We start from the raw sequence: 14,310 nt of genomic DNA on the forward strand, positions 1-14,310 counted from the left end.
ACAATATTTCTAATGGTTCTAACGGCTTAGTACCTGATTTTATTTTGCATTAAATTTTATATTATTTTTTATTGAAAAGCGGGAGCTGCATCCTTGTTGTTCTTACCTCATGAAGATAGATGCGGTTAAAATATTGCATTAAAAAGGAAAAAACAAATATTATGTGCCAGAAATATCATTGAAATACAATAACTGTTATGATATAGTTATTTTTAAATTGATTGAAAATCACTCATTCGCAAACTATTCCTTGATATTGTAGTTTTGAGTTAGGCATATGGAATGGAGGCTTAAGTTAAATTGTCAGTTTGACAGTTAAATGTGTTGTTTTTATCCTACCAAGAACCAAAAATTTGGGTCTATCTACAAACATTTAGATCAATAGTTTGCCCCTTTTAGTATTTGCCCAAAGAGCATGAACTAATCATTTTTAAGAGTAAACAGAAAGTGTGTGTTGCAATTTATGTGTGATCTAATGTACCCCAGTGTAATTTAATATAGTGAGATGTCAACGCATGTTATGTTACCAAGCCCTTAGTTACCATCACATTCAGTGTATTCTGTAAATTTAAACAGTTTGGAGTTATTTGATATTAAAGTTCCCAAAGATAATTCTGTTACAGTAAAATGCAGGTGGCGCATAAAATGATCCCCCATTTTTTCCCCTGAATCTGAGATAGACAATGGCGTCATGTGTGTCAACAGCAGTTTCAGTAGTCATTGGAAAAGTTGCATGGTGAAATGTGAAGCGTAATTGATGATGCTGTTGCTAGGGGGCTAGAGAAGACAACATGGCAGACAATGGAAGACTTACGATGCAACAGCATTCAGCAACTCTTATTTTTTGCTGAAACAAAAAAAATGTTGACATTTTCGTACACATTCCGATACTCGGTGAGGCCCCTCTAGAAAAACATCCACAAACTGCAAGAAAAGTTTTGAATGGAAGGAACAGTATTGGAATCGAAGCGTGATCGTCCCAAACCTGTGCGAGGTTATTAAAGATGTTTGAGTCACTGTTCAGATGAGTTCACCTCAAATCTGTTACAAAAGCAGCATGACAACTAGGGATATCAAGATATCAACGGATTCTGAAAAATGATCTCCATATGTATTCGTACGAGATTACAGTTTTGCAAAAATGAACACAAACGGTAGAGAATGACCTTTGTTCATTGGGCTGAGGATAACGACACAGCACTGAACAACATTTCGTTTTCTGTCTAGGCACTTACATTTAGTTGGATGGTGTGGTTTACAAACAAAGTGTGCACTTCTGGGCAATTGAGAATCCACAAGTGCTTCATGAAAAAGTTATCCAAGCTTGCAGTGAAATTACGGGACTCGTGTACCGTAGGGTAATTGGTAACATTAGTGTTGGCTTGACTGAGGTAAAAAATAACAACGGTGGTCATATTGAGCATATATTGCAGTAGTACATTTGTGATATGTATTTCATTGAAAGCTTCTTTATAATGTAGTTTTTATCCAAAAACAAACTGGGGAGAATTTTGTGTGCCACCCTGTATATTACCCTTTTGAAATTCAGAGCTTTAGTAATTCTTTTTGCTAGTCTGATAGTTATTATAACAAAGGAATTACGTTACGTTGTTTCAGGGTAAAAGAACTAAAACGTGCTCTGTTGAAACCAGAGGTGTTCACAATCCGGAGGGACTCTCATGAGGGCAGAGCTCACCCTCTATAAGACTTGTGAAGGTGAGGGCTTTGATGAGTTGTGAGGGTGAGAGTACTCTCTTCCATGTTTCAGTAACTGCAGCCTTGCAGGCCAACGAGGCTCTGGCATCTGGGCCTCCAGACAGTATAATCCTCTGTAGAGTCCTGTGTTTTGTCCATGTATATGCGGAGTGCCCCCTACAGCCTCAGCTTTTAACGTGGGTAAGGAGATTTTTCCCCTCGGAGAAAAGTTTTGATTTTAGTTACGGTAATGAGCTGGGCCTCGTACGCAACGTCCCCCGATTGTACACCAGTCGTCAGAAAGTTAGTCCGCTACTCCTTTAGTCAGGAACATGAGAATCTTTGCAAATCATCAGGTCTTGCTGGGTAGAAAAGAAACACAACACAGTATTCAAAGTTAAACGCAGTTTTATAATCCCTTATATTTCCTATCGTATGTGAACTTACAAGCAAGGTACAGATTCGCTTACGTTTCTGTCTGAAGAGGAACAATTCTATAGCATATTAAATCACATCACAATCACTAAACACACTTGCATATAGAATTAACGTTGGACAAAACAAACTTAAATACGCGAAAGTTTCTGTACTTAATTGTTATTTCCGAGTATAGCCAGAATGAAACGAAATTAATTACCAATTACACTATTCGGGCATTCCATTAACCGTTACCACGTTTCTGTTGATTTCTCACCTTCACCAGTTTTCTAACTGAGTCTGTCGTCAGGTGGGTTCACTTCCTCTGCTGAGATGAGAAAGTGACGTCAACACGAACATATTATGACGTATTTATAAACATATATACAAGTTCCAAACACAACTGTATCAATCTAACTATAGTTGTCTGTGACAACTTGCACATTATTTGAAGTAACAAACATTTTATAAATCTTAACTTCTTACAAATATAAAACATTAAACTCTCAAGTTTGTTACATGTATAATGTGATGGATGCAAATAACCCAAGTGTTGACACACCCAAAAGTTTTATTTTAATCAATCAATCAGTTATGAAGGTAAGGGAGGTTGATTTAAAATTAGCACCTATGATTGACATCTCTCCATACTAATACAGTGGAACATTGATTTTCGATTTTCAGGTGATCACTGGAAAAACTAAATAAGGAAACTAATATGTTGGAAGATTTGGTAACATTTTTCTCTATTGAGACCAGAGGTGTTCAAGATTGAATGCATTTTGCAGGAAAATGTAACTGTTTTTCACTGGATGTTTTTGTTGACTGTTTTGTAGTGGTAACAAGGGTTAAGAGAAACAGAGTGTTTCGAGTTATAATATGCATGTTTGTCATAATTGGAAAAAGAGAGACGCAGTAGTATATAAATACGGAGAAACTTAGTACTCACTTTATCCACAAAACTGTTTTTCCTTCTTCGTTCTATTAATTTCAGTGGCCACTGCCACAAGTACACAAGAACAGCAAGTTCCAACGGGGATGGTGGCAGTGGCCACTGAAATTAATAGAACGAAGAAGGAAAAACAGTTTTGTGGATAAAGTAGTGAGTACTAGTTTCTCCGGATTTATGCATGTTTTTCATTAATGATGTAGTCTTCTAACTACATGACTGCCTTTAATTTAAGTAGCAGCAGACACGCAGACCATGCCGAAAGGTGAGTACCACATGTCAATTAACTGCGAGGGTAAGTCATTAAATAACAGGAATATTATTCTAAACTTCGAGATTTATGCACAATGAAAATTTGTATGTTGGGACTCAAAATGGTTCCTTAGCAACACACCATAAAGGTTTCGTGACGACCGAGAAGTTTGCGCTTGTACAGTAGCTCCTACAACATGGCCGATCCACTATTGACTTCCACCGTAGAAGAGCAACGAAGTGTTATTCCTTTTTTATGTTTAGAGGGAGTGAAACCTTCTGAAATCTACAGCAGAATGAAGGTTCTGTACGGAGACAAGACAATTGTTTAAGTCGGGGGAGAGTGTATGAATAGGTGGAAAGATCCATTTTGAAAACTGAAGACGAAATGTCAGTGATGGAACACCAGAATGGGGAGCCAGTTTGCTTGGCAACTGAGGTGAAACAACAGGTCGAACAGTGAATATGTTAATTTAGTACACACTATCCTGACTTAAACAATTGCGTCTGCAATGAACCTTCGTTCTGCTGGAGATATCAGAAGGATTTACTCCCTCTGACCACAAAAAAATGAATAACGTTACAGTGCAAGTCAACAGTGGAGCAGCCATGTTGTACGCGCTACTGCACAGGTGCATACTGCTCGATCCTCACGAAACCTTTATGGCGTGTTGCTAAGAAACCATTTTGAGTCCTGAAATACAAATTTTCGGTGTGCATAAATCTCCATGAAGTTTAGAATAAAATTCCTGTTATTGAATGACTTACCCTCGTATAAAAATATCTTCTGTTGTGGTGATTTGTTCATGTCTGCGATGGAAATGAATTTTAATGGAGGAAATTGTTTGCAGGTGTGGCAGTGTGGTGGCATTTTGGAAATCATTCCTTGCTCCCACGTGGGGCATGTCTTTCGAGACAAATCTCCCTACACGTTCCCAGGGGGTGTGTCCAAAATTGTTTTGCATAATGCAGCCCGTGTTGCGGAAGTCTGGATGGATGAGTGGCGTGATTTCTATTATGCAATGAATCCAGGTAGATGAAAATGACCAAGTTTCAAAGTGTTTCTGTATAATATGTTATTACGGAGGCTGCCATATAGATACCTCAGTGCCTTGGGTTAATGGTTGGAATGTATGAGAAGTGAACTTAAGAATGGTGTTGTGAAACAGAAGAAGCTTGTACGCAAATAACTGCTGTTGGTTTACGGTAATTATCGTAGCGAGTTATTCATGCTTGTAATAAAGCCTATCTTCTCAGATTTCCATCATCTTGAATTGTATTGCATTGGATGATTTCTAGAACTGAAAATTTTAAAACTTTTTGGTTTCAGTGACTGACTACACTTATAATAATAATAATGGTGCAGGAGCCCATTGATGGCTCGGGCCTACCTACCAACTGCCAGCTTCACTTCCACATGCCTCAGCAGAGGTGGGAGATAATCCAACCAGTTACGGGGTGATGCGTGGTCAGCACGAAGAACCCCCAGTCATTCTTCTAGGTTCCCATGACCAAGTTACGGTACTCATTTGTAGCTTCCCAATTTACTCACGATGGTCCCATGCACAGACCGAAATCTCAGGAGAATGGTTGTTACCCTTCTCCCAGGCGACGAACCTGTGTGCGTCCTGTAACCAGATCCTAAAGCATGATGCACGGCCACGTTGTGGGGTGACTTGACTGCACTAAGCCTTTGAATTTCAATCTCGCCACTGAAGTTCCCAGATTTGACCCCTGGCCCAGGCATGGGTATTCTTTGTGAGTGTTCCTCACAATATATCATAAAGTACTTACGTTTCGTGAGTATGTGTTTTACAAAAGAACAATGTTTCGGGATCCAACTGTTCCCTTCTTCAGGTTCTCATTCTAGGCCAGTATGATCACTACATAGCCACGTCAATTAAGACAAGGATAGTGGAAATAGTAGATAAAACTGGATAAAAAGTTGATTCCATGCCAACTGGCCCCATACATGTAAAACATCATGATCTATTCCTTTCCTTAAAATTTCCAACTACTAAAAAAAAAAAAAAAACTTTCACACACTAAACATGTTAAATCCCCTTCACAATGCCATGCTTGCCCTCATGACGTATTCAACAAGTTGCATGGCAAGCATGGCATTGTGAAGGGGTTTTAACATGTTTAGTGTGTGAAAGTTTTTTATGGTTTTGTTAGTAGTTGGAGTTTTTAAGGAAAGGAATAGATCATGATGTTTTACGTGTATGGGGCCAGTTGGTATGGAATCAACTTTTCATCCAGTTTTATCTACTATTTCCACTATCCTTGTCTTAATTGAGGTGGCTATGCAGTGATCATACTGGCCCAGAATGAGAACCTGAAGAAGGGAACAGTTGGATCCCGAAACGTTCTTGCGTAAAACAGATACTCACGAAACGTAAGTATTTTATGATATATTTTTATACATACTTTTAATATACATAACGTAAGTCGCACACACCTTTCAATTAGTACAAGTTTGAGCGAGCGAAAGTGGTCCGATGCAGTACTCTAGTTGGGATTGTGTGATCAGCATCATGCCCTGCCACCTTTACCCCCAGGTACTCATTGATACCAGGCTGGGTGAGCCTCAGAAGCACATAGAAACAGGGAAATGACTCGGACCCGAGTCTTCCACATAGTAGCCAGATGCTCTACCAACTGAGCTACTGTGGCTCCACTGCGTGGTCGATTATCCGAGAGAACCTTTTCATCATTCATCGCCAGAAAAGCTGGACAATTGTAGGACAATTCGTAGGAGATAGGCTTCCAAGCAACTTAATTCTGACATAATGAAGTCGAAGCAGACATTATTGCAGGAATTTCACGAACACCATTCTAAGTTTTGGAGTGATAGCTAACCCAAGGTAATGTTTATGTTGCAAGCTAGCAGGAGCACTTGGAGGGCAGAATTAACACGATTTGTGCGTGTGTGTATGTTGTTGCACTTAACCACAGATAACCAAGAATGTGTTGCTCTTGTAGGTTTGGATGTGTGGTGGCAAGCTAGAAATAGCCACTTGCTCCCACGTTGGCCATGTTTTTCGCAAATCCACCCCTTATACCTTTCCCGGAGGTACTTCTAAAATTGTGAATCATAACAACGCACGGCTAGCTGAGGTGTGGCTTGATGAATGGAAAGAGTTTTACTACAGCATTAACCCAGGTTAGACAGGTCAACTAACACAATAACACGCTTTCTTTTCTTCTTTTTTTTATCGTTATTAAAAAAAGTATTGAGAAGCTTTATTTTATGCTATGCTCCTCATGGAACTTATATCCTGTTTGCTTACATTAGTTTTGTGTGGGTTTTGATGTTCTGAAATTTTTGGTGAAACAATAGGTTTTGCACTAAATTTAGTGTACAAGAAAACTTGAAGTTCAATCAGGAAGGTTTCATGCCCTCTTCTTAATAACTATTTATATTTTGTAACTCTGACTCGACAGTTTTCTCAATACCGTGCATCGCGATGCCTAGGTCTGTTGTTTGCGCATCAGCTGTGCACAACTTGCGGAACAGAAAGGTTATCACAGCATACAATGATGCCAGGGGTCGTGGGTTTGAATTTCAGCCTAGGCATGTGTTCTTTGTGAGTACTCCGTTCATCCTAATTGGTGCAATTAGCCAAAAATGGAATAAAAGCAACGTTAAATAACAAAAATTAAAATCTGTAATTAAATTCAAACTGATACTTTTGTGATGTCAGTGGTATTAGCTGACACAATACATCAGTATTAGCTTATAAGAAACCTAGCAATAAAAAACACTATTCACTATAATTTTTAAATGTAAAATCAGAATATATGTAAATTACCATCATTCTTGATATAGACTATTCATTATTTTTTGTAAGGTTCAATCTGAATCTTAATAAAGTAGGCATAGAATTAAATGACATGTAAGTTAAAGAGAAAGGCATCGTAGAGCTTGATATCTCTTGATTTGATATTTAGAACCTTACAATTTCAACTTCTGTTACACATTCTATACCACATGCCATTTTATTTCACATATACTTACACCATTTTTCATTTCTCTCATATCAGAAATGAAAAGGGGCGTTATTATATTTATATTATTATATTATATCTATGTAGTCTTCTAACTACATGACTGCCTTTAATTTAAGTCTTATATATAATGACATTCTATAAAATCAACAGGATAATATTTATATTTATTAGTATTATCCACACCCTCTTTTGTATTCCCTACTTTTGCAATAGCTATACCTTTTCTGCATTAACATCGTGTTTCAAGTTTGATAGTTTCAATTATCAACGTAAAATATTCAAATGAATTCGTTCAGAACTAAATATACTAATTAAGAATACTCTAGTGCGTAAGGAAATAAATTTTAACAACCAAATTAAAATTTACATTTTTTTAAAAAAATGAAGCATTCTTTAGGTATCCCCATCCAGAGGAATAAAATATAGAAATACATACATTTAATACAATTTATCACTAAATATATTTATTAATTTAACTGTAGAAGGATAATCCACATGAATATAAGTTCCTTGAGGAGTTAGAAACAAATTTAAGAAATATGCAAAGTGTGTAGTATATGCTTGTGTAGCTTTCCTAAAATCCAAATATCGAATTATTAGTAAACAAACGTTGCAGTTTCTTTGAAAGCAAGTGTGTGTGTGGGATAGATGAGTGTATTTGCATGATCATTTAACATTTTTTGTCCTATTTTTCCCGTGTGTCTATATGTATACCAGTGCATCTGTAGGGTGTGTATGAGTTTTTAATACTCGCATACATAAGGGTGAGAGTTGTAACGTTAGTCTGCATGTCAGTGGTATTTTGTAAAATGTTGTGCATGCTTCTTAATGTTGCAGGTGGAATAAAAATGGGAATCTGTAAATATTTAGTGACGTGTATTCGTTATTGTTTTGCCTAAAAACCAGGAACAGATTTTGTGTTTTAGCATGCGCTTTTGCAGCGCTTCGTAATTATTATAGTTGTTGCGTATCACTATTTACTTGGTGAAGAATACAGACTCTGATCTGGAAAAGAATATATGAAGAATAACCCTTTTGGTGGGTATGCACACGAATGGAAATACCATAGCCAATCACAACATAACTTACGAAAAATTATATGTAATTTATTTCAAGTCAGTGTTGCCATCCCCAAGAAATAAGAATCACAACATAACTTACGAAAAATTATATGTAATTTATTTCAAGTCAGTGTTGCCATCCCCAAGAAATAAGAATCTCGAAAAAAAAAAATATTGTTGTTGTTTTCAGTTTGTTCTCCTTTTATTTTCCTAAATATTCCGGGAGGGATTGATATTTATGCCAATAAGGAAACATTGATATTCATTCTGGGTTACAACTCGAACATTGTTGCAAGCATAAAACAAATTCGATACAAGCAGAAATACCAAAATTAAAACTCGTCTTGAGCATTGTGACAAATGAGCAAAAGCGTAGCACACATGCCACAAGGACAAGTAGAGATAAAACAAAGAAGTGGAACTTTTGCTGCCATCGTGTGTGGGCATGTTATAAAATATTTGCAGCAAAACAATTGGCAAACATTGTAGAAACATGTACATTTCCATAAGCACTCAAAAAAGAACAAATAATGTTTTCCGTGATTTATACACAATAGAAGAAAGTGTAGATATATGTTCTGTGTGTCAAAAAGGTTAAAATCGTGACTGCACTATTCACCATTGTTCGCCTTATTCCCACAAAATTGTTCAAAACAGTGGTGTCCAAAGATGACAATACCAGTGGGGAAGAGGGGAACAACTTGTCTTAGATGTTTGTGGTCTCAAGTCCCGAGAATACTTTATAGCTTCTAGACTGATAGGTTACTGATAGAACATTGTCACAGAATGTGAAGGATCCAGGTTCGATCCCTGGCCAAACCTCAATTTCACTAACTGTTAAAAATAAGTTAGTATGACCCATCCTCCTAACTGTTGTCCAAAATTACCAAGATATTACTTGAATATGTTCCTTGAAAAGTTACCTCCCCAGTTATTTAAAAGTAAGTCGACTCAGTAAAGAGATTTGTTGGACTGCGACGGTTCTTTTATTTTTTAAATATAGTGCAAGGGCAGAAATTAGTACAAGGAAACTTGATAATATGTTCTGGTGTCATGGAAAAAGTTTGGGAAGTAGGTTCAAATGTTTAATTGAACCTCAAATAAAGTGCAAAAATAGTCTCTGGATCAATTCCTTCTTTGAGACTTTGAGTAGCCCAATATTTTCAGGACACATTACATAAGTAATAGTGCAAACTGACACGGTTGAAAGTACATGATAATAGAAGCAAAAAGTCTCGGTAAACATGGGTATGCAAACAAGCCATTTTCGAGATAATTACGAATGTGTGGTTACAAGCTGCCACTGTCTTCATTGATTGTAAACATCGTCCTATTTAGTAAAATGCTAATAATGTGTGCACGTGTGCAGTTAGAAGTCGTCACTGATTTCATTTTGTAAACATCCAGTGCTTTACTCCTTGCGCTGTCCGAGGTTTGCTCTTTGTTTACAAAACAGAACATTTCCGGGAGGTGGCATAATGAAACAGTATGGATACAATCAGTACAGGGAATTGTACATGCTTGTGACCAATTCCGAAATGAACCGGGGGTGTTCGAAAGAATTCAAAACTCAATGCGGAATCACATACAATATTGCATCCAGATGAAAGGACGACACTTTGAATACCTCCTTTAACAGGTACGAGTGTACAGTAATTGTAACATATAACATACTAACGTTTGTTAAAGTAAGTAGAATGTTCAATTGAGATCTCCAATGACTTTCCTTACTGTATTATTAGCATTTTACCAAGTATGACAACATTTACAAACAATGAAGTCAGTTGCGGCTTGTTACCACACATTCGCAATTATACCGAAAACGGCTCGTTTGCAGACCCATATTTACAGACACTTTTGCTTCTATTATTGTGTACTTTCAACTGTGTCACTTTGCGCTATTACTCATGATACACCCTGTACAATTGATACTCTGTGCACAGGCTACTTAGTGTTACCAGGAATAGTTGTGTTTTGTTTTGTTTTGCTTTGCTTCGCTTCAAGTTACTTATTTAGAGATTTTCATTTTTTTTTTTATATATGGGTCAGTCACATATAGTGACATCTCTCCCCAACTGTAACATTTGAAAGCCTTTGAAGAAAAGAAAGCATAGATACAGGTAACACATTTAGAATATTTTTTTTAAAGAGGTGTATACATTGTATGCTTTCTTATTACATTGTCATATTTTAATTGAATCTTTTAAAATGTTTATTGCTGTCGTGTATGTATGCAGTGGTTAATTTATGCACATACGAAGGTTCATCAGAGAATAAATATCACCACAAAGATTGATCGTAATAATGATTTAATACTTAACTTATAGCCCAATTTCCAAGAAGTCTGAATATGAATTGTTGTTTTGGTCCACTTTATGCACAGATATGCTAATCGGAACTGGACCTACAGTTTAAAATGGGATCTGAACTGCCACGTAATGTGCCTTCCACGGGGTATGGAACCCAGGATCCCTTGATTGCAATGACGCAAAAGAAGGCTGAATTAAAATTTTTATTCATAACATTATTTTACATATAACTCCACATGCAATTGAATGTTGATACTAAATTATGATGTATCTCAATTCAAATAATTTTCACACGTAACAGTTGCAAACCATTATTTTACGTATCTTTGGGCGGCTTGGTGGCTAAGTGATTAAATATCGATCCTACCACTCAAGTTCAAGGCTTTTAATCCAAGCATGTTCTTTGTGATCGTCTCTTCATCAATTTTATCTAAACATTACTCATCCTTATCATCATGATTAGCCAAAAGTGACACTAAATAACAGAAATACAAGTAATATCTTTGAATACAATACATTAAAAAAAGTAAAGTTCCCTGGGCTCATTGGATAACATTAACCCCCTCCCCATGCAGGGTTGGCTCGTAGGTGCCAATTTATTAGAAGGCACAGGGTCAGAAAGTGCTTCCCCGATCGCGTAGTGATAGGCTCGTCACCTTGTAATAAAGGGGTCCCCATGTTCGATATCTGGTGGAGGCACATAGTGGTTCGGATCCCACTTTAAACTGTAGGTCCAGTCCCGATTAGCCTTACTGGGCATAAAGTGGTTTTAAAACAGCAACTCAATCAAACAAGGTCAGAAAAATTCAGTCAGAGAATTTTTTTAGTTTGTGTAAAATAACTGTTCAGTCAGGTTTCAAATGCACGTCAATACAGCTTCTTTATTTATATAAATGCAATTAAAGTTAATTCTGTATTTTTAAAAATATTTTCCAAAAATTCTTTGTGCTTTTAGTATTAGTTTGACATGAAAGGAAAGTGCTTATGTTGAAATTAGAAACCAGTTATTTTGCATAATATGTGAATTTTTCATTGACTGAATACTCCACCTGATTCTGTATAGCAAGGGAAGCCGAATATTGCCAAACTTATTTACTGGTTTTACATTGTAATAAAATCTGTTTCTGGTTTAGTATTGTTATTGCAACACCCACTGTGAAGTTTTAATTTGTTGAATAACTGTTCTTTTAACAAAACTACTAACGTGTAAATATAATAACTTAGTGGTGGTATAAGTAGGCATTTGTGAAATGTGTGGTATTTTGGGAAATAAAAGTATGTACTGTTTAATCATTTATTAACTTTAATTGTTTTTATTCACTTGTGAGAATATTACCAGTTCCTGTTGCGAAAACTGTTGGGAAGCCAATTGTCAATTGCGATTAACATAGATCTTAAAAGTATTGGCACGTCGATTTGAAAATTATACAAAATTAATCACTAACCATATCAGGGTCTGTAGGTCATATCCAACTTTCTGTGTGACTCGCTTTATTACTTAAAAAATCTCCAACTTTATTTTGAGGCTGTATATTTAGCGTAAGTATTATGTAATATGGCCTAGCGTCAGTTTTGTGAAGACATTTAAGAACCTGTGGATTTTTTCATTTATTTGTACCTGTGGTGAATGGAGTTCTCACAAAAATTGGAAACCACAATTTGATAGAACAGGTGTTTGTAAGTTAAGAAAGGAAATTATGTAAACGTATGTAGTGTCTCTTGTAACATTAAGCATTGATCCAATATTTCTGCTAGAAAAATACCATAACAGGATTTAATGAAGCAAAAACATTATCACCATACAGTTTGGATATTATACAGTAGGAATGAGAGTGATAAATTAGTACTCTATTAGTTGATATAGCATATATCTGAAAACTCATTTTAACAGATTAAATGCGTTTTCAGAGGTTAATTATGCATAGAAAGTCGAAAATGACTTAAAAATTTAAATTGGTTTCAAACTGGGGAAAATGCGAAATTTCGTCAAAAAGTTGAAAATGTTAAGTTTTCCATAAAACCCAAAGTTGGGATCAAATTGTTGAAATGTGAGAATATATAAACTTTATTGCTTCAGAACTGTGTAATAATCTGTTCATGCAGGAAGAATTCCATGTTTGTAACAAAACAACACTAGATACAAGGCTACAAAGTGATAGACCAGTTGCTACGGCAGATTTCACATGAGGTCTGAAGTCATTTTGCGGCGGGTGTATATCAGATCGGAAGATTATTGTTAAAAGAATCCATATTCTGCGAGTGCCAAGAGAGTGGTGTCTCTTTGTACAAAGCTCATCCCAAAATTAATGCTTCCATCTTAATAACTTCGCATATTGTTATCGGATTGCAATGGAAGTTCAAAGTTTGTGTCAAAATAGTTACACATGTTGGGTACCTATTAAGGCTATTGAAAATGCTGTCCATGCAAAGGTTGTATTTGAGAGGGGCAAACAATGGTGCTAAATCAGGGCTGTAAGGGGATTGGGGCATTACTGACTACCCCATTTTGGCAATGGCCTGTGACAACCCCTCTATTTGCAAGAACTGAATTACAACTTTGTTTTTATCTCCTATTCATGTTTATTTAGTTACTGGAAGTGAAAAATTGTCTACATTAGTTGGTAACATATTCCATTGTATGTGTGTGAAGTTTCATTGCAATCCGATAACAATATGAGGAGTTATTATGTTGGACGCATTAATTTCAGGATGACCTCTGTACCATATTGAACTGGAGTTAACCTTTTCCTGTTTTTTTCTGGAACATTGGTATTCAAAACTACCATGTTTTTTTCCAGGCAATACAGCTGCACACCGTTGCTAATCTCTTTTCATGTTTTCCATTTTAACAGGTGCTAGGGTTGTTGATGTGGGCGACGTATCACCAAGGAGAAATTTGAGGGAGAAGCTGAAATGCAAGAGTTTCCGTTGGTACCTGGAGAATGTCTATCCTGAATCTCAGATGCCTCTGGACTACTACTATTTGGGAGAGGTGGGTGCAGGGATAGGGCTCACTTGCTTTTCCTCGAAGCCAGTATTCTTATGTACAGTTTCTACAACACAACTCCACAAAGTTAGCAAGTCGTAAGAAATTAACCCATTACCTGTGGTGGATCTATACAGGGTGATTCAGAATTCATATTACACACTTCTAGGGGTTGTAGATGGGACTTAGTAGATCAAGTTTTGATAAGGAACCCATGTCCGGAAACGTACCGTTTGGTACTAGACAGATGGCAAGATCACATAATTTAACTTTGAAGTTACCTGTTTCTCGCAGCCGTTGCTCTAATCGGGCAAAAATGGTATGTGTTGGAGTGACACGATTCGGAAAACTCTCTGCATACAGATGTTACACAGCTCTACCACTACGTCCAGCTTCGCCGTAAATTGACATGTTGGTGTTCTCAGCAAACGTGTATTCAACCATACTGTACTGTTTCCGCAATGACTGAATAGCAACTGATGTGAAGTCGAAGCACACCAGATTGTAAACAGAGGACATTGGAAGCAGCACACATGACATCAGGTGATTGAAGACGTCACCCTCCGTCAATGTGGGTTGCCTACCGTGATGCAGGAAATGTGTAATTATGTGATCTTGTCATCAGTG

At 36.7% G+C, this 14,310-nt stretch overlaps 1 protein-coding gene across 3 annotated transcripts in view; it reads left to right on the forward strand.

Moving 5' to 3' along the window:
• Pgant5 (polypeptide N-acetylgalactosaminyltransferase 5) overlaps positions 1 to 14,310 on the forward strand; it is a 68,119-nt gene that overhangs the window by 44,523 nt on the left and 9,286 nt on the right. For 2 of the 3 annotated variants that reach the window (XM_083132524.1, XM_083132523.1), the window contains exons 7-8: positions 4,165 to 4,345; positions 13,550 to 13,689. In XM_083132524.1, coding sequence (XP_082988650.1) covers positions 4,165 to 4,345; positions 13,550 to 13,689 — 321 coding nt within the window. Of the gene's footprint in view, positions 1 to 4,164; positions 4,346 to 6,298; positions 6,480 to 13,549; positions 13,690 to 14,310 lie in introns of all 3 variants that reach the window. The other variant, XM_083132525.1, reaches the window with a different exon arrangement.

This window comes from Lepisma saccharinum, chromosome 12, assembly GCF_977018435.1.
Source record: "Lepisma saccharinum chromosome 12, izLepSacc3.1, whole genome shotgun sequence".
Classification (NCBI taxonomy): Eukaryota; Metazoa; Arthropoda; class Insecta; order Zygentoma; family Lepismatidae; genus Lepisma; species Lepisma saccharinum.